General features: G+C 52.1%; 10 protein-coding genes across 10 annotated transcripts; 7 read left to right on the top strand and 3 right to left on the bottom strand.

Moving 5' to 3' along the window:
• Positions 1 to 96: 96 nt before the first annotated feature.
• CONPUDRAFT_140536 (HLH-domain-containing protein) lies at positions 97 to 2,727 on the top strand. The gene is made up of 4 exons (XM_007777256.1): positions 97 to 927; positions 987 to 1,052; positions 1,114 to 1,379; positions 1,565 to 2,727. Exons 1-4 carry the CDS (start codon positions 213 to 215, stop codon positions 1,904 to 1,906), a joined length of 1,389 nt encoding a protein of 462 aa, XP_007775446.1. The 5' UTR covers positions 97 to 212; the 3' UTR covers positions 1,907 to 2,727.
• Positions 2,728 to 8,321: 5,594 nt separating this feature from the next.
• Positions 8,322 to 13,226, top strand: CONPUDRAFT_160132 (uncharacterized protein; the record flags this gene model as incomplete). The annotated part of the gene is made up of 16 exons (XM_007777255.1): positions 8,322 to 8,460; positions 8,515 to 8,811; positions 8,864 to 8,964; positions 9,015 to 9,245; positions 9,298 to 9,582; positions 9,641 to 9,752; positions 9,822 to 10,086; positions 10,141 to 10,357; positions 10,424 to 10,727; positions 10,779 to 11,137; positions 11,190 to 11,592; positions 11,646 to 11,890; positions 11,955 to 12,140; positions 12,198 to 12,814; positions 12,871 to 12,978; positions 13,037 to 13,226. 16 exons carry the CDS (start codon positions 8,322 to 8,324, stop codon positions 13,224 to 13,226), a joined length of 4,059 nt encoding a protein of 1,352 aa, XP_007775445.1.
• A 468-nt stretch (positions 13,227 to 13,694) lies between these two features.
• Positions 13,695 to 14,422, top strand: CONPUDRAFT_160131 (uncharacterized protein; the record flags this gene model as incomplete). Its single annotated transcript, XM_007777254.1, has 4 exons — positions 13,695 to 13,753; positions 13,810 to 13,940; positions 13,991 to 14,045; positions 14,104 to 14,422. 4 exons carry the CDS (start codon positions 13,695 to 13,697, stop codon positions 14,420 to 14,422), a joined length of 564 nt encoding a protein of 187 aa, XP_007775444.1.
• A 67-nt stretch (positions 14,423 to 14,489) lies between these two features.
• CONPUDRAFT_18249 (uncharacterized protein) lies at positions 14,490 to 14,681 on the bottom strand (the record flags this gene model as incomplete). The annotated part of the gene is made up of 1 exon (XM_007777129.1): positions 14,490 to 14,681. A coding segment is annotated over one exon (192 nt), but the record flags the coding sequence as incomplete, so codon positions are not given.
• A 361-nt stretch (positions 14,682 to 15,042) lies between these two features.
• On the top strand, positions 15,043 to 16,622 carry CONPUDRAFT_160130 (uncharacterized protein; the record flags this gene model as incomplete). The annotated part of the gene is made up of 7 exons (XM_007777253.1): positions 15,043 to 15,250; positions 15,297 to 15,457; positions 15,507 to 15,617; positions 15,675 to 15,758; positions 15,808 to 16,065; positions 16,119 to 16,267; positions 16,319 to 16,622. The coding sequence occupies 7 exons, from the start codon at positions 15,043 to 15,045 to the stop codon at positions 16,620 to 16,622; spliced, it is 1,275 nt and encodes a 424-aa protein (XP_007775443.1).
• An 869-nt stretch (positions 16,623 to 17,491) lies between these two features.
• Positions 17,492 to 18,975, top strand: CONPUDRAFT_85897 (uncharacterized protein; the record flags this gene model as incomplete). The annotated part of the gene is made up of 4 exons (XM_007777252.1): positions 17,492 to 18,184; positions 18,245 to 18,345; positions 18,395 to 18,465; positions 18,527 to 18,975. Coding segments are annotated over exons 1-3 (784 nt in total), but the record flags the coding sequence as incomplete, so codon positions are not given.
• Positions 18,976 to 19,083: 108 nt separating this feature from the next.
• CONPUDRAFT_85895 (zf-CSL-domain-containing protein) lies at positions 19,084 to 19,880 on the top strand. Its single transcript, XM_007777251.1, has 2 exons — positions 19,084 to 19,392; positions 19,464 to 19,880. The coding sequence occupies exons 1-2, from the start codon at positions 19,210 to 19,212 to the stop codon at positions 19,623 to 19,625; spliced, it is 345 nt and encodes a 114-aa protein (XP_007775441.1). The 5' UTR covers positions 19,084 to 19,209; the 3' UTR covers positions 19,626 to 19,880.
• Positions 19,881 to 22,099: 2,219 nt separating this feature from the next.
• CONPUDRAFT_160128 (uncharacterized protein) lies at positions 22,100 to 22,379 on the top strand (the record flags this gene model as incomplete). Its single annotated transcript, XM_007777250.1, has 2 exons — positions 22,100 to 22,235; positions 22,288 to 22,379. 2 exons carry the CDS (start codon positions 22,100 to 22,102, stop codon positions 22,377 to 22,379), a joined length of 228 nt encoding a protein of 75 aa, XP_007775440.1.
• Positions 22,380 to 22,875: 496 nt separating this feature from the next.
• CONPUDRAFT_78073 (uncharacterized protein) lies at positions 22,876 to 24,515 on the bottom strand (the record flags this gene model as incomplete). The annotated part of the gene is made up of 11 exons (XM_007777249.1): positions 22,876 to 22,969; positions 23,091 to 23,125; positions 23,173 to 23,251; positions 23,274 to 23,400; positions 23,453 to 23,491; positions 23,551 to 23,643; positions 23,716 to 23,847; positions 23,990 to 24,049; positions 24,102 to 24,350; positions 24,375 to 24,384; positions 24,447 to 24,515. The coding sequence occupies 11 exons, from the start codon at positions 24,513 to 24,515 to the stop codon at positions 22,876 to 22,878; spliced, it is 987 nt and encodes a 328-aa protein (XP_007775439.1).
• Positions 24,516 to 25,869: 1,354 nt separating this feature from the next.
• CONPUDRAFT_67503 (DUF914-domain-containing protein) lies at positions 25,870 to 27,764 on the bottom strand (the record flags this gene model as incomplete). The annotated part of the gene is made up of 11 exons (XM_007777144.1): positions 25,870 to 25,964; positions 26,027 to 26,108; positions 26,180 to 26,183; positions 26,246 to 26,354; positions 26,435 to 26,564; positions 26,625 to 26,671; positions 26,745 to 26,886; positions 26,949 to 27,115; positions 27,177 to 27,224; positions 27,279 to 27,325; positions 27,379 to 27,764. 11 exons carry the CDS (start codon positions 27,762 to 27,764, stop codon positions 25,870 to 25,872), a joined length of 1,257 nt encoding a protein of 418 aa, XP_007775334.1.
• Positions 27,765 to 27,801: the final 37 nt, after the last annotated feature.

The raw sequence follows: 27,801 nt of genomic DNA, 5'->3' as shown, positions 1-27,801 counted from the left end.
CCAACATCGACCCCAATGCCGTTGCACAAGCCTCCTCGCCCGTCGGCGATCGCAGCCGAAGTCGCTCCGTCGGACCGACGCGCAACCGCCGTGACCGGCGTGGATCATCCATCTCGGGCGCTCACCCCGCTCACCTCCTTTCGCATCACAGCCACCACCTCCCCAGCACCTCTCCGCCACCGGGACAGGGGAAGCCGCATCCCCAGGCGATCATGATCCCGGGGCGGACAGCCTCGCGGGGTATGCAGCCCGTCTCGCCACTCGCGTGGTTCCAGCCGTCGCCGTCTCAGTTCGCGATCGGCGGACAGGGACAGCAAGGCGCACAAAACGGTCCGGGCGCGGAGTACAGCCTCCCGACGCCCGAGTCGCTTACGAGCCAGCCGTTCGCGGCGTTTCATTCGTCCACGACACCCTCGGGCACGCCTCAAAACAACCAGAACGGGCACAACGGCACGCAGAGCTTCGCCCCTGGCTTCCACCCGGGCTTGCCGTTCTACGGCGGGAATGGTGCCGGCGGCATGGGCGGGATGAGCAACAGCGTTCCAATGGGCATGAACATGGGCGGTGGCAATGGCGCGAATGCCTGGCGCGGTAGTACGCCGAGCAACGGTGGGATGGGCATCTCGCCTAGCGAGGTGTCGATCCACCCTGGCCACCACCACTCCCATTCGCACTCGATCGGTCATGCGAAGAAGCCGAGTGCGACGGCGAGCGAGCTCGACATGCTCTCGACGTCGCTCCCTGTGCACCACGGGTCGCCAGTCTCCGCGGGCCCGGGTCAGTCGGATCCGCTCACGGTGCTCTCGGAGAAGCGCAGGCGGCGCCGGGAGAGTCACAACGCTGTCGAGCGTCGGCGTCGGGACAACATCAACGAGCGGATCAGCGAGCTTGCGGGGCTGATCCCCTCTGCGTTGTTCGAGTGCGATTGTTAGTACTTTCCAACCTATATCTCTAGTGACTTCGGTGTTAATTTTGCTTTCTTGTAGCTCCTCTTCCCCTACCTACCGCTCAATCGTTGAGCGTGATCGTCCCTGGCATCACTGGCGAGCCAGGTTCGCCGGTTTCCCATCCTTCCCATTACCCCTATCTGATGATATGGTCCCCTTTTACCAGGCTCAGAGCTCCCCGCCGACCTTTCCGCACTCAACACGGACGGTGCACAAAACACTCCCTCGCTCAACCATGACGAGCTCTTTGCCATGTGTGAAGAGGGCGAGGAGTTCACAATGGCCTCTGCGAATGGCAACAATACCTCATCTGGCATGGTCAAGAAGGACCCGAGCGAGGACGGCGACAACAAGCTCGGCGGTGGTGGAATTGGGGGTGCGAACGGGCAGGATGCGACGATCAAGGCGAACAAGGGGATGATCCTCCGCAAGGTGAGATTTTCTTCTGTGGCTCTTCGCTTGATACGTTTGTCGTCTTCGTTTCTCCCTTCCATCTGTCCCCATTCCCGCGTCCTCGACGTTGTTCTTCCTCTCCTATTTTACCATCCACATCAACAAAACGAGCAAGACGCTGATATGAGGCTTTCTTCCCATCCGCCGCATTCGTGTTCCTGCAGTCCGTCGAGTACATCCGCTACCTGCAGCAGCTCGTCTCCATGCAGGCTTCCCGCTCGCGTGACCTCGAGGAGCGTAACCGCCACCTCGAGTCCGAGCTCGGCATCGAACATTCTCCAGACGACGGTCCGTCTACGCCGTCGCTCAATGGGAACGGGCACTCTCATGCTCTCTCGCAACAGTCGGAGATGCTCGCGGACGTGCCTGAGGGCGTCGAAGGCGAGGAGGATGAAGAGCGCGGACGCCGGAGGGAGCGCAAGGGGGAGCTTAACGGTCTAGGGGAGCACGAGCAAGTGGGTTCAATGGAGCGTGAGGACGGGCGGGACACGGCGATGGAGGAGTGAGTGGGGGTGGCAGAGGGGCCGTGGGTGGTGTTGTGGGCTTTTCTATTTCCCCCTGTTCGTCTTGTTACGAATGAGGAGGGCGCCGAGGGACGATGGATGTATGCGCGTGGTGGGTAGGCGGGATGCCAGCCCGGACCAGTGTACTAAAAGCGCCTCGTGGTGGGAAGTGGTGGTGGTGGTGATTGCGTCGGTCTCTCTTGTTTCTTCTTTGCTTCCTCGTCACGATCATCTTATCGACGCTACGACACTACACCTACTACGCCTCTTCAACGATTCCTGGAGTTCTCGATCTGTCCTCGTCGGTCTCCGCTGGCGGGAGCAGCGGAGATCGTTTCGCTTCTATGCAGTCTACGCCTGCGCGACTTGGACTGCGTAACAACATCAACAAAATGTACTATAGCTCTCTTCATCACTTTTGGGTTACGAACTCTACGGACTATGCCCCACGCTCTGCACTCAGTGCACCCTTGACGCTTGCTCTATGCTTCCCTTGTCCACACGCCCCCCTATGCCACATTGCCAGTCGTCTTTCCCATCACACACGTTTTGTAACAATATGCATTTACGCAGAATCTTCCTTAAACTCTACGTTAATCCACCCCGTTCACTTTGTGTCACTTCAAGCGTCATCATCCTGATCCTTCATCTAACTCTCCCACTCCCGACTCCCCAAACCTACCTTACGAATTCCTCTCCCACACGCTTTCGCTGTCACCTCGTCCCCCATTAACTCGCCCCCTATTGCGCCTCGACTTCATTATCCTGTTCATTTCACACTCTTCGAACTATTCATCCCCATCTTTGTCCTCGCCAGAGTCCATCACACATGCACACTTCGACTTCTGTTTTCGATCGATCCATTAGTGCCTTCTCCGCTTGTCCCACTTTCCTTGGCTGCTTCCGCTGGTACTCGGTTTTTGCCCGTCGTTGTCGTCATTATCTTGTCGAGGCTGTATTATGTTTATTGACCTGTGTTATCTTGCATAACGTTTCTTTCCTCCGTCGTATGGTTGTCTTTATCTGCGTGAACGGATGCGCTTCGTATCTTGGCGTTAATCGCACTCGGCAACGAAGGCTTCGAAAGTTGCTGTGCGCTTTCATCTATCATGGTACTGTAAAGTGATCAGCAACGCAGCCTTTGGGAACTCTCCGAAGGTACATGTGTACGTTCGCGATCATAGTCCAATATGCGCGATGCTGAACGTGCATGATGATCAAGTTGTGACTGTTGTTTATCCCTATCGTAATGCATACACTCGCGCCGTCGCCACCATCATATCGGTCTGCCATTAGATTCCCGGGTGCCACTAAGCTCCAAGATGGCTTGCGTTCCTGGAGACGACGCAGAATCAGGTAAACTGTCTACGCGGAGCGGCTGTAAGCACATTGTGCTTTACGAGGCCAAACTATCGTAAACGTCCTTGCGGGTCCCCAATTAATCAATCGGAATCGAGCAAGGCTCGCACCACAGCTGAGCGGTGGTTTCACGGATAATAAGCTTAGGTTAGGCGCCGGGCAGCGTGGCTGATTAAATTGCGGCCCACCAAAAAAATGTGGCTTCGGCAAGTCCGATTCGATTCCGCGGTGGCCGCACGCTGCTTTTGTCGATGGTCGATGCGTTTTAGTACGTAAAACCATCAAGGAGCCACAGGTATGCGATGGTACTTCAAGTTAGTATTAATTTCAGTGGATTTGGCTTTGGGGCTAGTGTCCTTCAGGGTCGAAATATTTTAGCTTAGCGTGGGTGGGTTGCAGTGAGCCGAATCCAAACCAGAGCGTGATGATTATCTGTCTTTACTACATGCTGGTTCTGAAACGAACGACCTGGAGGGTTTGTGGCTAGCTTGCCGAGATGAAAAGGCCTCTAATCTGCGCTACGGAACACGGCACCACGATCAATCTGAGCAAACCTACATCTGCTTGAAGGGTGTGACAAACGGCGAGTTCTAGACTAGTCAGCGCTCGCATTTCATTCGCGAGACTTGCGTGCATCAACAACGACGTGAACGTTTACGCGTTCGCGCAGCACAAAGGGTCCTTCGACGTCAAGGGGACTCACGAACTACCAATCGCAGTTCTCGGTCATTATCTCATTTGCGCTCGACCCGCGCTAAACTGCCACCCACCCTCATCTGTATACCGCAGATTACCAAGAGCGTCTTTGGTGCTGCTGCCCGGCGAACAAAACCGCCTGTCCAGCCGGTCGACCGTGATTTATGCTTCAAAAAGAAGCGGCCAGTGGGAAATCCCCCGTTGAGAGGACAGCGTGCAGGCACGACGACGGACTCGGAACCTGGCGTCTCTCCAGCTCGCCGGGCCATACTTCCCTCGAGCTTTTGTCACAAGGAAGGCGATCATCACCGTTGCTGTAGGTTTGGAGTTTGGAGCGGTGCCACGGAACTTCGGAGAAATTCGAGAAGAGCGGCGGCGGTGTGTCCTGCCAGGAGCAGAGTCTGATCGGAGCTGGCTCAGTGAAAATCCACGTACTCACCGTTCTTTTGGGAACAGGACTGGGCCGGTTGAAGGGCCAGGAAAGGTACTCCGCGTGGTCTTTATGCTTGAAAGACCGATCTATGAGCGCTTGGTTGGAAGATACCCGTGCCTCTGCGTTTTTGCGGCGAGACGATGAGAATGCGCGAGAGCTCCGTTCCCCGCAATCGCGACGTGCATCAGAGCTGTGCCTGGCAGGTCACCCTACACGTTATAGCGCCGCCGTCCTTAGGCAAGCACGTGTTAAGGTCTGCAAGGGAGACTAAGGTCACCCCACGCCCATGCGAAGCGTCCTTGTGCGTGCCAGTCGGCGGCAAAGTCGGGGATGGGGGAGAAGCATGCTCGGGCCGAATGCGCACGTTCGACTTCATGGCTTGTTTTTGCTAGAATGAAGGCTAGAATGCACGAACCGTGTTTACGGAGGCTGTTTGGCGCGCGACCGGCGGACGAGAGCGGCCTCGACTGTGTTGCCGATCGCGATCGGCGACGGGATATAGAATAGTCGTGTTCTAGGCTGACGTTGTTTGAAGTAAAAGGCGACTTACGATTCGCCCGAGATAGGTATTTATTCTGTAAGGCTGCCAAGTGCCCCACGCACGGCGGCAATCCTGGTACAATCAAAGCTGTTACAGCACGGTGCCGCGAGGAAAGTGGAGGAAATGGCCTGCTAGGTAAGGCGGTCGGCATATGGGTCCCGTAAGATTGATGATAGATAGAACAAGGGTGCCGTAGCTGCAACCGTGTGGGTCAGCATCACTGCGCCGCAGGAGGTCAAGATCAGTTACCGATTACGATGCTGGCTTGAAGGCTCATCCATCCGAGGACGGCGGCGGTACTTATGCACAACGTGCACGGACATAGACGCGCGCGGTCCGGACGGAGCAACAAGTCCGCTTGACATGAGACAGCGGGGTCGGTGTACAGCCTCGCAGTGGTAACGCGTGCCGCACTGTGCCGCACCAGACTCCAGTCATGGCCAAGGTCAGTCAGCATGCGAGAAGGTGTTGTAGCGATGTCGATCTATTCTTGAATACTGGTCTGTAATGACAGCCATGCTAAGCCAAGATTTACCGGTGATGTGGGGATGCTTACGACAGCGATACTGTCTAAGATCGATCTAAGGAGTAAGACTCGACGATCAGCTCAATAGTGCGATCCAAGTACGATGAGTCCGCCGAAGCATCGGAAGAGGGTGGTGAGCTCGCAAAGCAATGCGTAATCAGATATTGAGCTCTCGGGCCATTGGTTTGGGCATGAGCTTACTGGAGGCATTTCATGAGCAACATGGCAACGAGGAAGAGAGCCCCGGATCCAGCGAAGCGGTGCTAATTAGCCCTGTAACGCGGTGTCCCGGGTCTCCACAGAGTGACGACCGAGATGAGTGAAAGAGAAGCTTGCTGTGCAAAAAAGGCAATTCAGAACCCCCAGGGCGGTTGTGGGGAAACGAGCGTCCATCTGGGGCACAGCAGCCATCAAAGGCCACATGTTGTTGGCTCGCGTTTGGTCTTTGTTCTTAATATTGCTGAACGACGCGGCAGAAACGTTGGGGAAGGGAGGGCGTGTTCTATAACGGCCCTCCAATCGCCTGAGCAGGGCCAAGGACGCAACTCCGACACATCGCGAAGAAAAGAAAGTCTTGAAAGTTTTGCTCAAGCCATGACCGGCCGTCTGGCTCGGGGCTTGTGTGTGCCACCATCTGCTGAGAGCGTCAGAGGTGGGGCGGGAGACGACGTTCTCTGCAGAGCTTCAGATGTTCGAAAGGGAGAAGGCGCCACACTCTTTCCTTACATCTTAATACAGTACGTTCGCGGTCTACACAAGCGTAGACCCTTCCATCTCTTGCCTCGCGAGAACGCTTGAAACGTTCATCCTCTTACTTCGACACGGAGGTCAATCCCGCGTAGCAACAGAGTTCAGCCCGGGTGAACACATAGCCCGCATCATCATTCACGTACTTATACGCACTCTCGAACAGAAGTTCGAAGTAGCCGGGGAATATTCAATGTCAACGAGAGATCTTTTTTGAGCTCTTTATGAGCAGTACTGATCATCTCTCATACATTTTAGGACCACCATGTGTAAAGTTGCTCTGAAACAGAGATGCCTTTGTGGGGAACGAGGTTAACTGATTAGATGCTGTCCCAGACGGGTAAAGAGGCGGATTTAAGAGGTGAATCTGATGCGTCGCCCAAAATACCCGGCGGTAGGTCGCGGTTCGGACCTGGTCGGACCTATTCTTGTGCGAGGTGACGTCTGGCTCTAACTTCGTCAAACTTCGTCATACGGGCCCAGAGACTGGGGGTAAACAATAAAATGTCAAGTGAATACGTTGGCAAACGAAGTACTCATACATAAAAATGCGACATTCAAGAGGGCCACATTGATTGCGCTATATGGAGGCAGTTCCATCGTTGCACCAAGCGCTGTCCAGGCGAAGTCGTCCATATGGAAGGGTAACACCAATATTGATTCAGTAGTAACAAAGTACCCCTGGATGAGTCAATTGACCGCCTATAAAGGAGAGAGTTGCATCGGAATGCGGGGCCGAACGTTCCACCAAGGATGCTTTACCAAGGGATCAGTTTATACTTACCGTGGATCTTATGGATTATCCTCGGTCTTCACAGGTATGCGTTCAAGAAGTTTGCGTTCCTGACATCTACACCTACTGAGGCAAAAGAACCACAGTCACAGAGGCGAGGTTTATACTTATATAACCACTCAATCTCTTCTTCTATGTACCCCGCGGGACCGCTGGATGAAGTTGGAGAACGGCCAACCCTAGCGACAAGCTGAGTCAGAGCGCAAAGCGGGGTGCGCATATTGTGCCTGATCGAAGCATACCTGGAGAGTTTCTTAGGATTATGATTTCTTGCGGTATATGCACCGCGTAGGACGCCGGCCGGACTCGATCGTCCCACAAACAGAAGGTGGGATGAGTCGCTTCCCCCATAGTACATGGATGGCTCCAGCGGGTCCAGAGACCCGAGCGGAGACATTCAACGGGTATCGAGAGGAGCCGGAAGCCCCTACTTATGAGTGATATGAGTCTGAAGATACGAATTGGGGGAAGGCAATCAAACCAACGCATAACCGCAAGCGTTTTTATATCAGGCCCGGGCCCGTCTTTACATGAATGAGGACAACGTTTTCCGCGATGAAATCATGTTGGAATCCGCTACCGCAAGCAGAAGTCAGTTATCGAGGCGCGCGAGGAAAATGTTGAGCTTATCCAAGCCGATAAACAGATATACGTCGTTCAAGCCGTGCTGTAGAAAGCGACAAAAGAAGGAATTAATATGGTTTCTTTGCCAGTGTTTAGAGGGCCAGAATAGGGGCTGACCACTCCGGTCCGGTTTACCATCTTAATTCCCACGGTTTGGGCTTGCACAGCTCTTACACGGCTGTTTGCCGCTGGACCTAAAACAGACATTAAGTCAAAAACGTCGTACCGGTACCAATTAGCCTTAGAATAGATGTCGGGGCCATTCTCGCGCAGACAATACACTTTGTTGGTCGTCTCAACAACGTTTGGAGTGTCGCATCACGATCGACCGCCCAGACACTGAGCGGGCTCCACCCGCGTCGGGATGGACCAAAATAGGCCAAGCTGGCTGTCACCAAGGCCATCCAGGGTCCGGTAGACCCAGGGCCCAAGGTCGGTCCGACCTGGGAGGTTTTTCTGCCAGTGACCTCGAGACCGCCTACTTCACTCACTCGGCCGACAGCACACCCCGCATACTACAGGTCAATGGCATCCAGCTCAAAGTCCTCGTCTGATGAAATGTCGTGTGCGCATCTCCCCTGTCACAATCATGCTTCTTCTCATCTTCAATTTACTTGTCATTTTGTAAAAAAAATAGGCTTTCGAATAGAAGGCAGCAAAGCTCGCTGCACTGTGTGTCCACAGCGAGCCGGAGCGGACATGTGGTTCCCACGAGCCTCTATCTCAAAACATGCGGCCCAAAAGAAGCATATCGCAAACGTGCAGAATCACCAGCTGCAGCTGCGAGAGCAGGCACGCAAGCGTGCCGCCGAGAGTTCTTACAGCCAACAGCAACACGGTGCGTTTTTTCAGCTGGATTGTGTTTTGTTTTATCTCTTACCCGACATTATAGATCGGCAATCTCACTATGAAGACGACATTGATTGGTATGACGAGTATGATCAACGCGCCGGCCCAACCTACGATTACGGCGCACATGACAATACCGGCCAATCGAAAGCTTGGTACGACGCGGACGGCGAAGAAGTCTTTTTCACCGCAGGCGATGAGTCCTTCAACGCGCTTGAAGCCTCACTCGCACGGGCGCTCAAAGACGCGTCAAACGCTGCTGTCGAACATTTTCAAGGTCATGAAATCCCTCTTCACGATGATACTGAAGATTTCAACTTAGGATATCGACAAGAGTACGGTACGTATATTAGAATAAATCCTAACTCTCATACTGATTCATCATCTCTTAGATAACCCGCCTATTGAAGACGTCTTCAAGGCTCACGCAGATCGCACAGCTGCAACGCAACAAGGACATACCGGCCAGTGGGCACCATACCCGGACAAGGCAGTGCGTAGCTAACAATCGTAGCTCATTTACCTGCTCTAACTTAACCGCAGACTTTCCTTACCGACCTGCTGTTCAGGTCACCTCGGTTGCGCTTCTCTCGAGCACAACAAAAAGCAATACTTCAATGGGCTCGACATCTCGGCGCAACGGTCCCTTCGCACTGGGGAGTCTCGAAAGCACATGAAGAAGTGAAGGAGGAGGTTGGGATATCTACGCAGAGGCAGGAGTCAGCACAGGGTCATGTCTGGTATCTCAACAAGATCGGGGACTCGATTGCCAAGGTGCGTCGTGTATTTAGTCAGTCTTCTACCTCTTGTGACAGTCTTTACTTAGGACATCTCCAATCCAATCACTCGGCCTGAGATGGTGTTCTACCCCGAATATGCGAATGAAAAGATGTCCCAAGTCTGGCACGGGGAGAAGATGTTGCGTGATGTCCCTGACCACTTGCTTACACCAATGGTCAGGGTGGGCAGTGGTCGCATCTTCTACGTCAACGAGCTTGTCTCCCTGACCAACAACGGCTGGTTCATCCCCACTCGTTGGTTCATGCAGAAGGGGAAGAGTGGCTCCGAGTCACGGATGTATGCCATGGGACACGATGTTGTCAAAGCACAGGTCTGTTTCGCAATCCTTGCGTTTTTATGTTATCCTAACTGGTCGTATCCTCATTCAGGATGGAACTCTTATCCAGATGGACGATTTGGTCACCGTTCCGGTGGACACATTCACTGCAACTTACCCGGAGCTCTTGCGGGACAAGTTTTCGGGCAGGTGCCCGCTTGCAGGTATGTAATTGTGATCCTAATGCTCTTCCACACTTATATTCGAGCTGTGCTAACGTTGTCCTTGATCAGAGACATGCAAATTCCGAGACAAGATGCCGCACCCATTGCGAGAGAAAGCTGTCAACCGGCCGGTTTACTCTATCCCGGTGATTGTTTTCCTTGACGATGTCTCGGGAAATCAGTCAAAACAGTGGAATAAACACTTCTCGTGCTATCTCTCGAACGGTGCTCTACCCCGAGAGAAGCTTTCTGAGGAGTTCCACGTGCGGTTTGTTGCTACATCTCCTCATGCTGCCCCTCTCGAAATTATGGAAGGAGTACGTTCTTCTATTGCGTAAGTCTACTCTACTATTACACACCGGCTTCTATGTTCTCATGTCTATCGTAGGGAAACCTATCGTGATCCTATCAAGGCATATGACTGCCAATCAAAAGAGGAAGTGCTCATTCAAGTATACCCACTTCTGTTCGCTGGTGACAACCCAATGCAAGCCGAGCTTTGTAGCTGCTCTGGTCTAAACTCAAATTATTTCTGTCGGACTTGCAAGTGTGGAGGTACTCAGGAATTCAAGAGGACGGATGCTGGCTATGCGAGTCTCTTTGAGGTGAGTTTATCTACACTTGATGCTTGTCACGCCTTTACTCAATGGATATCATCTTTCTTTGCATAGAGCGGCAGCTTAAGGTCGAGCTGGGATACATACGAGGAGCTATGCAAGCAGTATGCTGTTGCCTATGAATCAGGAGCTTCCACAAAGCTCGCCGAATCGTCACGTGCCTCTGGTGTCAAAGACCCAATCGCACAGCCGATTCTCGACTCGATGATTAAGATTGGCCAGGAGATTCGCAAGAACAACCCTCACCGAGTCGCAAAAGCCACACCAGAAGAAGTTCAAGCACTCCTTGACGCAGAGCTTCGCAAAGCTCGCTCCCGTGGCAGTGTCATTAATCCGCTCCTGCAGATGGACGACTATGGTATGTGCATGTTCTATTCTAACACCAGTTTCTCAACACGCATGCATACAGGTGTCGACATCAATAAGGACACTCCGACCGAGATTCTCCACACTATCCTACTTGGTGTGGTGAAATACTTTTGGGCGCAGACAACAACACTTCTTGAGAAGGACAAGAAACTGGCCATCTTCGAATCACGTTTACGATCAGTTGAAGAGTCTGGACTGAATATCCCCAAGTTGTCGGCGGAATACATGTGTCAGTATAAAGGTGGTTTGATTGGTAAGCACTTCAAATCGCTATCACAAGTTATGGCGTTTGCGGTGCACGATCTCGTTCCCCAAGATGTCTTGAACAGCTGGATTATCATTGGACGACTTGTAGTCCTTCTCTGGCACACGGAGATTGAAAACATCGACAACTATACGGTAATCAGTTCCATATGATGAGTTATAGAGTGGCTTATCTTCTCTACTATAGGATGAACTTAACTCTACCATTGACGACTTCTTGCTCTTGACGGCAAAGTGCAGTCCGGCAATCATCATCTCAAAACCAAAGTTCCATTTCCTGATTCACCTGGCCTTCTATATCCGACGTTTTGGCCCAGCACTGCTGTTTTCGACCGAACGATACGAGTCTTACAACGCCGTCTTCCGTGCTGCATCCATCCACAGTAATCACCAGGCACCAAGCCGCGACATCGCCTGGTGTTTTGCCAGCATGGACACCGTCAAACATATCGCGACAGGAGGCTGGTGGAAGAGCAAAGCACGGGGAGGGAAGTGGGTGCAAGCAAGCCCCAGGATCCTCGAGTTCATCAGTCAGTATTCGGAGTTTGCTGAGTTGCTTGGGTTGTCGACGCAGGAGCCAATTGTTCCGGGTGCGTATTCCAAAATCCTGTCTACATGTTCGAACTAATGTAGCTATGCCCAGGTTCTATCAACAACTCGCATGTATACTCGCCGGAGCAAAGGAAGGAGGAACCAGACTCGGAGCCAAGTTACAAGGAGCCAAACCAAAGTCGCAAGGCGCCGGATCCAGTCGAGTGGACAGCTACAATCGCTCATGCTCATCTCGCGCAGCCACCAGCTAATGCTATCTACCATGCCAAAGACTTTGCGACGAAGGCACAGGATGTTGTCAAGGTCGGCGGTCACGTCATTGCCAGACATGAGGGTGTATGTTTGCCTTTCTTCTCTTGATGCAGATCATGAATTTGACGCTGATCACGCATGAAATCAGGGCATATACTCACCACTCACAATAGGTCGAGTGGTCGAGATACTGGGTCCAACATCTTCTTGGACTCAATCTCCGCATGGAGTCAAAGTGACGGTGCAACTGTTTGATTTTGCTGAGCAGCCTCACCCCATTTTGCATATGCCAGTCGTACTCAAATCCGACTCTTTCTCCGTCCTAAATGCTTCGGTAAGTCATATATGCATCAAGCTTTGGTTGTTCTCAATCACGCGTCTTAACATGTAGGATATTCTTGCGGCAGTCAACCTCCAGCACGATTGCCATGCTGGAAACTGCCAGCCTGGTGAGGCACGACACACAACGCAGGAGCGCGAAGTGACATCACGGACCCGCATGTATGTTCGACACACGGATCACAGCCGCTACATAGTCAACATGCATGCCATTCACAACCACCGGATCCTCAAGGACGCAATACCGCCCAGCCTCAAGCCTTCTCGACTTGTGGATTCAGCCACGGAATCCGACATCAAGGTTACTGCCGCCACTCACATCCGGGGCAAAAGGCAGAAACAACAAGAAAAAGCGAAGGAAGTTCTCATCAACAATGTCATAGATCGTACGACCACATCCAGCGCTGACATGCCTGAGGACAAAGCTCTTGCAGCTGTCGAAAACAACGACAACCTCATCAAAATTACTGAAGGACTTGTTATGCCATCGGAAGCTGCTGTGGACAACGACGAAGGTAGCAACATCGCTTATGAGCAGCAACAGACTTCATCCAATCAGCCCTCCGAGCCACAGTGTACTCAAGCTCGTAATCCGAAGACACTTCCACGGCATGAATTTGCCTTCGACCATGATGAATCATCACAGACAGGCAATGGTAACAAGGCTTGGTGCGTCGTCTGAGGTTTGTACAACTTGGTGGCTTAATTACTGACCCCTGCTACAGGGAATCCGCTCCAAACGACGTCCTTAAACATTGGTGCCGCCTCAATAAGGTTCCTTTGACTGGCAAGAAGTCTGATATTGTTGAGAGACTCAGGGCTCACTTCGAACGGTGAGCTGCATTCTTCCTGCCAGTTCACGCATACATCTGACTTTTGTCGGCCCCAAAGCACGTCTCTTCCGCCTCCTTCATTCAATGACCTTGTCATCGCCAAAAAGGTCGTGCAAACTCAGAGACTTGAGAAAGCTCTGGTCAAGACGCAACTGGGCGATGATCAGAAACGCAAGAGAGCAGCAGAAGAGGCCGAAGAGCCTGAGGACAGCTCGCGCGCTGCAAAATGGCCACGTACCGACGTCTGACCGCCCCGCGGTCACCTTGGGGTACACGATGAGCCCCTCGGACACGTTCCGCAGCATCGCGAGGACAATGTCCTCCGTGGAGAACGCCTCGGACAGCATCACGCGTTGGTTCGCGCTGTTGCTAAGCATGCACTCGAACCACTGCATGCCCACACAGTCATCAGCACACTCTAGTGCAGCATGGTGAGGTGCTGCGCGAGCAAGCAGACACACTTGCGCACCACATAAAGTCGTGTTTATACGCTGTTGTGGACGAGCTGACTCGCATGCTCTCAAATGGCTCCTTGCCTTCCTACAAGTGCGGTGATCCACCGAGTGACGCCAGCGGCATGAGTGCGTCTACATCGATCTTGCACGAGTACATCTGCCTCGTGCCGTTGACCGCTTGCATAAACCCGGATAGCTCCGTCGCAAGCCAGTCGAGCTCCTCAACCTTGTCGTGGTCCGTGTCAAACAGCACAAGAAGACATGTCTTCTGCTGCTGTTCGCACTCGTGCTCCGTCACTGGGCCTGACCCCGAGCAAAAGGTTTGTTTCTGTTGGGAACACTGTCGAAGTTCAGTTACTAATTTTGATGTATTAAGGCTGCTCATCAAACATAGGCACCATTCTTTATCCCTACCCCTCATCTCAGAAGCTTCGGACAACCTGGAGGCAAGAGACCCGCTTGAGGGACTTCGCACAAAGTTCGTTGGAGACATCAATCTACCTGAGTGTATGTCAGAGCGGACGACTCTTTTTGAGTCTCCTAACATGTCCTCTTAGCGGAGGAGCCACTCCTCAAGGAGTCGAAGCGTCGTTTCGTTCTGTTCCCCATCCAGTATCACGAGGTTTGTCTCTACATTTGCTTTCAAAGGTTTCATAGGTCCTCATCGAAGTTCAGATCTGGCAGATGTACAAGAAGCTGAGGCTTCGTTCTGGGCTGCTGAGGAGATGGACCTATCAAAAGATCTCCATGACTGGAACAACCGTCCCAACAAGAATCAGCGACATTTCATTTCCCATGTTCTCGCCTTCTTTGCCGCCTCTGATGGTATTGTCAATGAGAACCTTTCGAGCGCTTTTCTAATGAGGTTCAGGCTGCTGAGGCTCGATGCTTCTACGGTTTCTATCCACTCGGAGACTTACTCACTCCTCATCGACACCTACATCAAGGACCCTGCTCAACGAGAATACCTCTTGACGCCGTCGAAATAATTCCTTGTGTTAAACGCAAAGCCAAATGGGCACTTCGATGGATCTCGGACCAGCGATCCACTTTCGCAGAGCGCCTCGTTACATTCGCCGCCGTCAAGGGTATATTCTTCTCTGGATCCCTTGCGTCTATTTTCTGGTTGAAGAAGTGTGGCCTGCTGCCAGGCGTGACGTTCTCTAACAAGCTTATTGGCCGTGATGAAGGCATGCACACTGACTTTGCATGCTTGCTCTTCACCCACTCGACAGACATCACTGCTCCTCATGCTATGTCCTCTTCTGCTGCTGTCGATCTTTGAGCCAACTTTCTTCACTCTCATTGCTTTGCACTCTCGCCACTTCCTCATTGCATCTTGCATTCTCGTCTCCCAGGTGCCGTGCGGATGATATGCGGACTTGGCTTGGCCTTTGGCACAAACCGGCGATCGGACCCTTTGCCAGGCTCCACAGTTGTTCACGCACTGTGGAGCACGTTTCTGGTTGAACTTTGTGAGTTTTCCCTTCCCGCACTCTTCCTCCTTCCACCACGTTGTCGCATTGCAGTGAGCCTCCCTTTGCCTGCGACACATCGCTGTTTCTTCCTTGCTCATTCTACTTTCTGTCCTCTCTTTCTTCTTTCAGCCATGGGCCTTCTAGACGGTATCAAGAGCCGGGCGGCTGAAATAAACAAGACACCTGCAAGGCCGCGTCCTGGTAACGGCACTCCTGTTCAGTCCGGCGCACCCAGCGCTGTCAACTGGGACATCCCCGAGACGCCTGGGCCTTTGAGTGTTCAGCGCGCATCCGGGCCGTTGTTTGGTGTAGCAGCTGCAGCGGTTGCTGTGACCCCTGGTAAGTCAATCAGTCTTAGCATCGAACTCAGCTAAAATTTTCTCAGCACCATTCGTAGGTGGACGACCCCTCAAGCGTCGTCGCCAAAGCGAGACGGATTTATGGACGCCTCGCAAACAGAAAAAGCATGTCGACTACGCCGAAAAGGTGGCTGAAGAATACAGCCTCGACAGTGAACAGACGGCAGAGCTCATCCAGGTCGCCGAGGTAAGTTGTTCTGCATTCTTTCCGTGAACGATATCACATGTTTTACCAGGCCCCATCCTTCTACGATGGCTTCATCCTCTTCGCTGCCCAGATGAAACGGCAGGATATTGATCGTACTGTCTGGATGGGTGAGATGTGGCTCCAGTCAGACGATTTCAAGGTGAGCTATTGCATTATGTCTGACCAATATCTCTGCTCAATAACTTCAATGTCTTAGAGTCACATTCAAGACGCACTTTCTGGATACCTTCTGGACGGCAACGTTTCTGCATACAAAGGTGGATTGACAGACCGGTTTGTGGTAAGTTGTCCTTCCCTCCTTGCGGTATCTCACTCTGACATTGTTGAAGCGTCATGTCCGAACAAAGCCCTCGGGTTATTGTGTCCCCAAGCATGTCTGGGGTTTTCTCGCCAACCACAAATTTCGCTCTCACATCAGCAATGTCTTATCTGGCCTGAGGTCTGAAATAAAGGGCAAGCTCGGCAGCAAAGAAAACCGCAAGAACGACATATATACCCTCCTTCAATCCCTGATTGGTGGTACCAACACCCGTACGCACTCGAAGATCGCAATCACCCCGCAGATGTGGGGTCGTGTTGCCTGGCTCGTGAGTTTCACACCTACTTATAATATTATTGTCCTGTTACTCAATTATACTAGTATTACGCGCTTGAAGAACACGAGAAGATTGTCAAGAAAGGGAAGAAGAAAGACAAGGACTTTTGGGACGACGTGGATGCTGAGCTTCGGGATATCCGGTACCAATACTCGATCTACGACGAGCCGGTGAAGTCGCAAAAGATCAGTGTGTAAGTTCGTATTTTTACTATTCACTTCTGTTACTAATATTCGTTCTTTAGTTACTTCAATCTTTGTCTAGAGAAACACAAGGCGGAGAAGAAGCCCAAGAAGGGCGCAAAGCCCATCCCGGACAGCTTCCCCATCTCCTCTTGGCAGCGGCAGCTTCAGGCGGCCATTGAGGAGATGAACGACTACGATGTCTCGGAGACGACGGCGCTTATTCAAGGCACATCCGTTGGCGATCGCCCTCTTGAAGATATCGACGCCGACATCGAGGCTGAGCGTGCCGAGCGCGCTGCTTGTCGCAACCGAGCTGAGGGCGAGGATGAGGGTCAGCCAGAGGGCGGCATTGCCAATGCTTGAGGGCGTGACGGTTTAAGCAATTCGTGTCGTGTCGTGCCGTGCCGTACTGTGTTTTTCAATCTCGTTATTGCACTCGTATTTGCATTCCTCTTTCATATTATAAGTATCTCGATAGACATTTGTAGAATGCATAGAATAATTTATGTTGCTAGAACCTCCCTTGCCTGCCTGCTGCAACATCCGCAACGACGTGCATGCGAAAGCGAAGCTCATCTCGTCCTAGGTCCCTTTCATATCTCACTCAGACCTCGGCCCCTGCATCACCTTGGGATTGAGTTGGCTGCTGCACCGACTCTCGTGCTGAGGCCGCTCGGACCTTGGTGAAAGGCTCGGCGCAGCCTGGGAAATAAAATCTCATATCAACATTGATAGCTCCACGTGTGATTCACATTGACGCTCCATGGTCGGAGCGAGGTTGGAGCCATCCGACCTCTGAGCGACCTCGTTGACTTAACCTCAGTTTGCCATAGAAACGAGCCCGGCTCAGGAAATTCGGCGTGGGGCCGATCCGACGCTGCGTGACCAACAACCGTGTAGGTTCGCGCAACTGCCAGCTTACAGTAAGCGCTTGTCTCTTCGCTTTTGCCTGAAACTTCACGTCCTCGAATCCTGTCTCTTGAAAGGCTGCGTTTTCCTTGGAATGACCATAGAAGAGATATCGTTGCGTGTCAAGAATGGACAATAACAAGAGTTCGTGACGCGGTGCCGACGGCAAGCACCGAGGCCGCGAAGAAAGTAAGGTTGGGGGCTGCGGAGACACTTACGCCTGCCCTATGACACGCTGGCAGTGCACGCACCAGAATATCATCGTTCCGTCATGTGCCGTCCCGCAGCTCGCGTCCTACAGCATCCTACGCAGCACCTACTTAGCCTGGATCGCATGGAGTGCTGTATGTTCACTTCCTTACCACCGACCACCGAACTCAGAGCACCACAATGATTATCGTGACGAAGCAAGAGCCGTTTGATATGCCCGGCGCTTTCCCCACTACGGATGCGGCTGCCATTGAAGATCTGCCGCCACCATACTCCGAGAGGGACGAACTCAGCACGGAACCCGGGCCATCTACATCGTCCCTTTGCCTCCGCACGCATCTCGTCGAGGTACACTCTTATTCTGGAAATGCCATCGAATCGACTCAGCCCCCTCCTCGTCCTGCATCCACCCCGATTGCCCGCCTCCCACTCTTGGATACTACCAGTGGCCCACCAGTCCCTGCCCAGCATGTCACCACGCCTACCCACGCTCGAGGCGACTTCTCGTTGGTGGACTCACAAAAACCGCTTCCAAAGCTACCACTTCCAGGAAGGAGGAGTCGGGCCAGTACGTCAAGTTTGCCCTCCGTTTCTTCGGCTTCCACGTCACAATCTCGCAATCCCTCGACTTCTCAGTCATGGCTGCGGAGCCCTCCGTCCGGCTTGTCATATGCGAGGTTTTACCGGATGGTGCATCACTCGAAGGGAGAGCATCTGAGTGGCGGGTTCTTGAAGCAGCCACCGAATTGCAGTAGTCGTGTGCACCCGTTCTTGACACACAATGTGGACGAGGAAGACTGGATCCGGCACGTCTCTTCTCCCTTGCGTTTGCAGTTCACTATGCTAACGTGGCTTGCGTACACTAGCTTTTTGGGTGATGTTGAGAGGACTGCGTCTCCTCCTAGCCAAGCTATGACCTTGCGATCATCAGGCATGCTGAGCTCTGTTCTCGGAGCGTCGAAAGCCGGTTCGCAGCTTATCCTCTAAAACATGTCTTCATGCTGATTCTGGTGTAGGCAACTCTAGTACGTCGCTGCCATCTGAGGAGTTGGCTTCTGTGCGCAAAACAATAGATGACTGGAATAGGGTACGTGTGATGCTCACGATCCATGCAGGACGTGCTGAACAGGCCTGATAACGTCCATCAGCACTTCTTCCGCCCTCGTCGTATGATGGTCCAAATCACCAAAGAAGATGCACCGGACCTTGCTCCCAAGACGGGTGCGTCGCGGGCTTCGAACGCATGCGATGCCTTCGCAGCGTCGTTCTCTTCGGCTGTTGTCGGCAGCTTCAGCAGCTTCTCGCGCAACTTGAACGTCTCGCGGAACGAGTCGGATCCCCGTGGCATCATGCAGGAGGTCAAGAGGAGTATGGACCGCGAGGCGCACTTTGCACAGAAGAAGCTGGGCGTTGCGAAGAGGAACTTCCAGAAGGAGATCGAGGAGTCGAAGAAGGAGATAGCAGCGTCGCTGCGGATGTCGATTCCTGGCTCTGGCAAGGCGAAGGAGAGCAGTAAGCCCACACGTTATGTTTTGTTGGTGGATTCTCTGTAACACTTGTGAGCGCTTTGCTGTACTACAATACACTTGTAAATTATTGGGCAACTCGGAAGTCAAGCTTCAATGTTAGGATAGGGGTATCGTGAGAATTTGCCAGATCTAATCATGAGTCAGCGCAAGCGACTGTCTCCTTCGCCCCACAGACACCAGACCTTGCTTTTCGCTCATCACCTTCACCCCGCCCTTCGGGCCTCTGGGCTCCTTTTGTTCTCGGCCACTGGCTGCTATCGATAAAACCCTCAATCATCCCCCATTTGAAAAGAAACGATACTATGGGCGCATACTACGACGAAATCGAGATCGAGGACATGGCTTGGGATGAATCAAAGGGCGTGTACCACTACCCGTGCCCCTGCGGCGACCGTTTCGAGATCTCGCGCTCGCAGCTCGCCAACTACGAGGACATTGCGACATGTCCAAGCTGTAGCTTGATCATTAGGGTGATATACGATCCGGTGAGTTCGTTTGCGCCCATGCTGCGTCTAATCGGGGCGCTGTGTATTGACATGACTTTTTCTCCGTGCAGCTGGACTTCGAGGACGAGCCCCCAGATGACGAGACTTCTGAGGGAGAGGAGGAGGAGGAAGACAAGGAGGAGGATGACGAGAGCGGCGACGAGCAATTCCATGATGCCTTTGAGAAGCTTACGCTCGAGAACTCCGGTGCGAGCGTCACTGTCGTCACATAAATGGAGATGGACGTCCGGGTGCGAGCTGACAGAGGACGTGGGGCGGCCCTTTGGGAAGGTGAATGCTGGTTGAGCGCCTCAAAAGCACCGATTATCACGATAGTGACGATGGGCATAAGTGCGTGCGTGCCCCTTTCTGCCGTGCAGAGGTTGATTGACATTTGAAAGCTAACAGTTATTTTCCTGATTCTTGTACTATATCGTACCTTTCTCTCCTATTAGTTCGGCTATCAATGCACATGCATTACTTTTGCGACGAGCACCTTGAGGTCCCATGACGATTGAACCCGAGGTTAAGGTCCTGTTGGGTGCGCGCCTTGCTGAGTACTTCTGAATCGCTAGCGTCTGGACCGTATCAAGGCCATATACCACGGCTGCTATCTGATGGTAGCTCGGCGTACTTGGCGCTCAGTGTGTCGTTTCCCTGCACAACCGCTCGGCTTGAAAATACAAGAATGATCATGCCTTGTCGATGTTCCAACGACCACAAGTCCGGGTTCCGTCGCATCGGTTTTTTTTCAGTCCCACTGTACGAATTATTTCTGGGGCACGATAATCGATCCGCGTACTTTGCGAAGGACCGGCGATGGATGACTCGCGTGCTCAGCGACAATTTGCCTGTGCTCTGCCAGTGCGCTGCGATTTGAGTCAAGGCGCAAATTTCTTGGCTGTTGCCTCTCATGCACATTCCCACAAACAACATTGACTCTCTAATCAGATGTATCCGTGTGTTTCTCTCGTTTTCATTGGACTCAAACATGAAGTTTAAGGTACGTGACTACGATTATGAGCAGAATGTCTCCCAATATATAACGCTATGGAGCTGGTCCGATGCGTTTGTGGCACAGCAAGCCCGGGCTACGACAGCCTCATAAAGTGCTGTACACTCTTAGCATTTCTGACACTCGTGTATCAGTGCTGGCGCCTAATGTAGCCTCAGACTCAATTTCTTGAAGGGACACTTCCCATGGAGAATACACGTAAGTACTGTGTCAGCCTCCCCTTTCTCTCGGTGACGACGCCAACAGTTCTTGCGTTTTTCTTCCATCCTGGACAAACAACTTACAAGATTTCCCTCACGAGTAGCCTTTGGTAGAGGACCATCACTAGAGCTGAGTTAGTGACAACCTGGTACCCCTAGCAATGCTCACGACGATCGGCTGTTTGGGTTTGCTATGATTATCGCAATGTCGCGTTAACTTACCTTGCTGGCATATTTTAGGCAACAAAATCAGTCAAATAAACGCCACGCGGTGCTGTACTTTCTGATCACGGCATAAGATATACCATTAGCAACATCTGATGCTTTAGAATAAATGTGTCAGCCATACGTGCGACGAAAAACGTGTGGCCGTCGACAGCCATAATTGTCACATTTTAGCTTTGGAAAGCATTGTTAACAGCTTTGTAAATGATCAGGGAACATTGGAGCCGAGACGAAGCTCGGTGAGTGCGATGACATAAACATGAAACGAAACGCGCTAACCGATTTATGTCGTATTCTTCTGCTACTTTTAGTTTTAGTCATGCTGTGAGTCACTAGTCAGGAGCTGATCCCCTCATGCACAGTGCATGGGCCCCCTTCAAAAGCAATGGTCCGCATAGAACAGGGCGACACATGTACATTATCCGCTCTATCTGGGCCGTTTTCGCGCTTGCAGGATCCGAGTTTCAATCGCTGAAATGACCCTTGTCTCTAACTCGCCCGCGTACGGGGCGAATATTGCGCAATACGAGCTGTCGAGTTATGTGACAGGTGTTTCACTATCCACACTCAGACGCCTCACTGTCACTGAAACCTCTCTTCCATAGTGTCCATGGCTACTTGGGTATGTTAACGACTACTGCGACTGACTGACGTTAGTTTCTGTGTGATGGTTAGAGCCGAATATCACGACATCCAGTCTTAGATTTAGGGAAAGAAGTGCGTAGCAGTAATTATCGCTATACCTTGCGCTGATTCAGCATCTGTAATGATGTCCAGGTCCACCTCATCTGGGTATACGGGGGTATAGCAATTCATCCGACATCACGGAAGGGATCGAAGAACCATCTGATGAAGCGACAGGAAGGCGTGTCCCCTCAAAGTTACTCCTTCACAATGACTCCCATGGGAATCCTCCAATGACTTGGCGCCGATGACCGCTGCCCTGGATCGTCGAAGCATCCTCTCCAGCTCTTGTGACCAATCGGACCAGCAAAGTCGACAAGGCTCATGATCATCGCGTGGCCAAAATTAGATGCGCGATTCGATGGAGGAACTTCCGTTCCTCGTCACTCGTTGGCAGTGATCCATAGTGGAAGTCCGGGCCTCCAGCGTTCCCCCTTTGTGCTACTGAAGCTTTTTGTGGATGATGTCGCAAACCAGAACAAATTGCGCTTTCAGAACGTATAAAAAGGGCTCAAGTTGAACGACAATCTCCATCAACCAAAGACCTCAACTCGACAACTCATCCTTATCCTCACTACTCACAATGCACTCTGTCAGTACTACTCCTGCCAAATTCCGCACCGAAAATGCTAACTTCCCCCTCCCCCTTACCAGGCTACTCAGACCCCCGTCAACAACGCAGGCGCTTGCGGCGTCTCTACTTGCAGCTGCGGTAACACGTCAGTACATTTGTTATGTCTATTTTTTCTGAGTCGGCTGACGCCTTCGCAGCTGCCAATGCGCTGCGGATACTTGCAAGTGCTGAGTGCCAGTTCTTCTGTTGTGCTCACAACGGTGTAGATTGGGAGGAAGTGGAAGTGTGAATGTATTAGTAACGATGTTTGATATATGAAGCAAATATCGATATGCCTTACTGTGTTATACTCGCTTGTGTGTAGTGAAGGAATGTTGGGATGTGCAGCTGAGAAGGTGTTATCCGTGAAGCCTTTACGAAGAAATAAGGCACTTGACTTGAATTTCCAAGAGAGCATGACCCGCACATTTACCTCCCCCGATTTTTTCACTTCTCGCTCACTTGAGCTCAATGGGAAACCCACCTCCAGGACACAAAGTTAGACGTCCCAACATCCTTTTGATCGTCTCATTCGTCCGTAACAGAGCGTCGAAAGTCGTCTGAGCTTGGTGCAGGATGCGTCGACAAAAGTTTGTATGACCTCTCGCGTTAGGTAATGTTCCTGTTGCCTACGTGCTTGCCATCATACTACATGTACATCTTATTTCAATAACGTTTCACTACCACGGATATACCTATGATCCCAAGTTATATACATATGACACCATCTCTTGTATTTTATCCTTTTAGGCGTTTGTGTTTGAACCATTGTGATGTGCCACCCGAAAGGTCGATACAGGGAGCGTACTGGACTCGTATGATGACTCTGGATCAGCTACCCTTTTAACATGTAGTATGAAGTGTGTTGTAAGGACAGAATAGAGTATGCGTCCAGGGCTATTGGTATGCACCAGAATGTCAAGAACTGCTGTTATCAAAACAACTAAGTAAAGTCACGTACACGCTGAGTATCGCCGTCATGTTGAAATCAAATCCCTAGGATGGGTAAGCTTTGCCATAGAAGTTGCGATGCATGAGCGTACCGATGGAATAGGTACAATCACTAGTATCACTAGTACTGTAAAAATCGTCAGTTGCTGTTCAAGCACCCAATGTTGAAGGCTAGGCAGGAAATATGACACACTGGACAATAGCACAAAATACAAGACGCCTAGTTGCAACTGTCAGCAGTGGTGTGCGACAAGGTTGACGGAAATCACCATCAGTAATGACAGTCTTGAACAAAGCTGGAAAGCTGCGCGTTTCTTTGTCTGTTTTGATATAAACCAAAGTCACACTCTACTGTACATCGTAGATACTCACAGACGAGGTACGATTCGATCAATAATAGGACTACCAATGCTGATCGGCAGAGAACAGGGTGAGCCAGCATTTTCTCGCACAGAGTCAAATCAGCACACCTGAATTCCCGATCAGCATCGTAGTCCAAGATAATTTCATCATCAATGAGGAACCCTCAACGAAGCAGCCCGGAAGTCCTGGATTGGAAGTGACTAGCGAAAATGAACCGTCAACGCATACATGGATTAAAGTACCATTGAGATTTCAACGCCTGATGAACTTACTGATGGCACTTTGGAAGAACATGTATATTGTATACACTCCCCCGGCAACGCAGCCGAGGTATAAACACACCATTCCCACCGCAATTTTGCGATTCCTACCCCAGATCGCCCAGGTTCGTGTTGCAACCATTACTGTGAGCATAGTGTTGTCAGGGTATTCTAAGGTGTTGTAGAGTAAGCAGACTTGCTCTCTGATAAACAAATACCGATGGCATCGAGCCCTGCGTAATACTTAAAATTGTGACATCGCATGATTAGTGGACCGCGCACTCACAGTAAACAGCAGTCGCAGCATTTTCACACATTCGTGGTGTCAAGTTGTGCCCAAAAGTAACTAGGCTGAAGGTAAGTGGCGCGTGCTGTGACGACGATCGACCTTGACTCACAATACCAAAGTGCGAGCACCACGTTGATGTAGGCCATGTATCTCGTCAACAGATACAGTACTTTGATGACGGATAACTTTGCTTTCCAGATGTACTTGACTTCGAAGTCGAGATTTGTTAGCGTGTCGTGTGTCTTAAACAGAAGAGGTGTAAAGTTAGTATGTGCATCTGGGCGTCGTGGTTTCTCATACCAGAACTGTTCCGCAAGCAACTGTGATGCGGTCAGCTCAACGACGTTGTATTGTGCTTCTGTACTCGGGTGAATATACGTACGTGTTACATACTAAAGGAGTATGATCAGTCCCGGTGTCTGTGTAAGCTTTTTAAAGAAGAAAGTGAACGTACTGCACTAAGTCGAGTAACAAATTTAAGCAAGAACTCCTCTTCATAAGCGACGTTATCGATGGAAGACATGTACCGTAACTCGAAATAAGTTGGCCTGCTAGAGGTCCGAACAGTTAGGACAGGGAAAAATAAGGTTGTAGCCCATGGTTTCAAGCTGCTCTATATGTCAACTGGGTTCGACAGACGCAAAAATCCGAGTCTCATGTCATCCACCCGAATGTAGAAATGGCGTCCCGAAACGCGGGAAGATCGATACCGAGTTTTGAGTTCGGGTTCGCGTACAGCATCAAGTGGAACAGGACGTGATTATCATTGGGACTTGAGAATACACTTGGACCCACAACCATGACACATGTGCGAGCTGGAAAGCCGTGGAGCCTGTTTGGATAGTACCAGTTCTGTCAGATGGTAGTGCACTGGTGACGCCACTGAAACAGCCAACTCGACCAGAAAGGCTGTGGCTGACGTGAGTTTATCACTTATTCGTGCAAAAGAAACATACACATGCTAGCCTTGGTGAGGCAAGGGGTGGACACCCGTGGGGGTCAAATACTGGTACCTTCGGTATGTGGATTACGAACTTTGGGTTTGCTCTTGTGACGCTACTTAGATTACTGAATGAAGCGATGTCCTTCGCTCGCAGGATATTCCGCTCAGCACGCAAGGTTGCACGCCACTCCAGTTACCTATCACGAGGCATCAAAACACAAGCCGAGGACATCAATATCAAACCTAACGTGAAACTATTACTCGTATATTCAAAATTATGCCCGGCTTGGCATTGTACATGTTTGGCTTTGTGGCTGTGGTATATCTCTCGCTTTGACGTTAGTGCTCGGTATTTGTATACGACGTAGGGCTCTAGATTGCACGGCAGATATTGACAGGCAGTGGGTCCACTCGTGTTCGAGTTTTCCTTTCCAGTATAACGGAATTGCAATTCTCACCGAGCAGATTGGTAGGACGAGAGCCCTAAGTGCCGCAGCGGAGCGCGGCTGCCTTGTCCTTCATACGTGTACCGCTTGTCTGGGTCTCACAATACCTGACGCTGGAGTCTTCAATATACATCAATCAGTGGTGTTTGATCCCTCCGCCGTGACGTCCAGTGCCCTTCGTCGGTCAGAAGCCCCTTGCCTTTCGGAACAGAGGAAGGCCAGTGCGCTAGCTCCCCAGATTCGCGTGCATGCAACTGTAACGCAAAGCGCTTAAGCTCAATACAAAGCTCTGCAAGCTGCGAAGGCGATATGGCCGTCGTCGCATGTGAGCTCAAGAGCCGTTCCAAGTTTCGGTACCGCATCGAACCCCCCCAGTCGAATATTATACTGTGCTCTTGATTAGATATATAGATCGATTAACTGTAAAGTCTAAATATGGATCCTTCCACTCGCAGACCGCATATTAGGGTATCCAAATGCATGCAATGCTATGGCTCATGCGCGTAGCCCTCCTCCTCCGCAAGCCCAGCCTCGGAGTCCAAGTACTTCGGCGCGCGGACGTGCGTCTCGCCCTCGTCTTCCGCTGCGCCGGCGTTAGTCTCTGCTGCACAGGGCTGTAGAAAGGGAAGGGAAGGGTGGACGTACGTTCGGCGTGCCAGAAGTAAAGCACGAGACCGGATATGACGACGGGGAATGCGAGGAAGTAGAGCCAGTACGGCGAGTAGTGCTACGTGTGGGAGGTCAGTTAGCTCATCGATTGCCGTGGGTTGCGAGGGTGTGATACGTACGAAGAGGAACAAGCCTTTTTGACGAAGGGGTGAAAAGAATGAGCTGAGGGAGATCAAAGTGGTGGGGTAAAGGCACGCACCGAACAGGAGCCCGTAAAAGTCGCTTGTCAAAAGCGAAATGTTAAAGAACGACGAGGACGCGGTGCGGAAGAGAACGGGTGCGAGCGCATAAACGATGTCCATGGCTTTAAAAAGGCGAGGAATGTGCAGATGCGTCAGCCGTAGGTGCACGAGGAGAGGTCGCAGGATGGCCGAGCAGACGCACCGATAACGTATAACAGCAGAAGCCAGCCCGTGCCGTCCTTCCATCGCGTGCGGCTCGCCTGCTCGTGCTCGAGGACGTAGGCTTGTATCCCGCAGACGATGGTGCCCCAGAAGCCGACCTGGCCGACGACCTGGTGCGCGGTAGTCAGAATCGAGGCTTCACATCCGGTGAGGAGATGAAGAGCACCGACCTCGTACATGGGCGTATTCCGAACGAACAGCTCCGTCGTTGCGTTCACTGCGGATGGCACGATAAAAGTTCAGCGGCGGAGAACGTGATGACAGTGGGAAGAAGGAAAGAGGGGACGTACCGATTCCGAAGAGCGTCGCGCCGCAGAGCATGAGGAGGTCGCCCTTGGCGCGGTCCGCGACGACGCCCGCTTCTTGTTCGTTGCCCGCGAGGAAGTCGGACGCGACGAGCATGCAGAGGCCGAGGATGCTCACTACGACGCCCTGCCAAAAAGAATCGGCATTGTGGCTCTTAAAGAGTCAGGAGGGAAGAGAGAAAGACGAACGATGATCTGCGTCCAGTGATATCGCGTGTGCATGAAGAGATAGCACGAGAAGAGGCACACGGGGATCGCCCATGCGTCGAGGAGCATCGCGGAGAGGAGGTCGGTGTAGTCGTATGCTTTGATCGCGAGGAAGTTGCCTTCGACGTCGCCTAAGGCGAGGAGGAAGTCTGCGTGGATTCGAGAGAGTTGGTATTCGTGAACCGGTATGGAGAGAGATGGGGAACGCACATTTCCACCCGTCCTTTAGGACCATCTTGTACCATCCCCGCAGGCCGTCTGTCGCTCGTCAGTTTCGCTCCAAGGAGAGAAGGGACACAAGACATGACGCACATTTATACATCGTATACGGCGTAAACACGAACATCAACCCCACATACCTGCACACGACCAGGTCAAGCCTTACTCCAGCTAGCCACTGCGGAGCACTCACGGAAAAAACGCCTGCGTCGCAGGCAGCACCCACTGCCGCTTCACGAGCAGCGCCGTGAGCACAGACGCGCCCGTGATCGACACGCTCAGGGCCTGCCCCGCGAGCAGCGAGAACGTGAACGTGGGCGTCCACAGGCTCGCGAAGCGCGCCCTTGCGCTCCTCGCGAATGCCCCTGGGGACGCGCACGATATTGGCGGGCGGTCTGCGTGCGCGTGGCGGGCGGGTATTGGCGGAGATATTGATGTTGATGTTGATGGGGTGGGCGAGGAGGGCGAGGAGGGCTCGCCGTCGGGGTGCGCGCGGAGGAGCTGGTATTCTTCGCTCTTCCGGGCGGTGTCGTCGAGGGAGGAGGAGATGTGGCCTATGGCGTCCTTGAGTTTCTCCATGTTCGTCGAGTAATCTCAGGGGAGTCGGGTTAGTGAA

The sequence above is a fragment of the Coniophora puteana genome, assembly GCF_000271625.1.
Source record: "Coniophora puteana RWD-64-598 SS2 unplaced genomic scaffold CONPUscaffold_20, whole genome shotgun sequence".
NCBI lineage: Eukaryota > Fungi > Basidiomycota > Agaricomycetes > Boletales > Coniophoraceae > Coniophora > Coniophora puteana.
The sequence above is the reverse complement of the archived record's forward strand: the minus strand, read 5'-3'. Positions and strand labels throughout refer to the sequence as shown.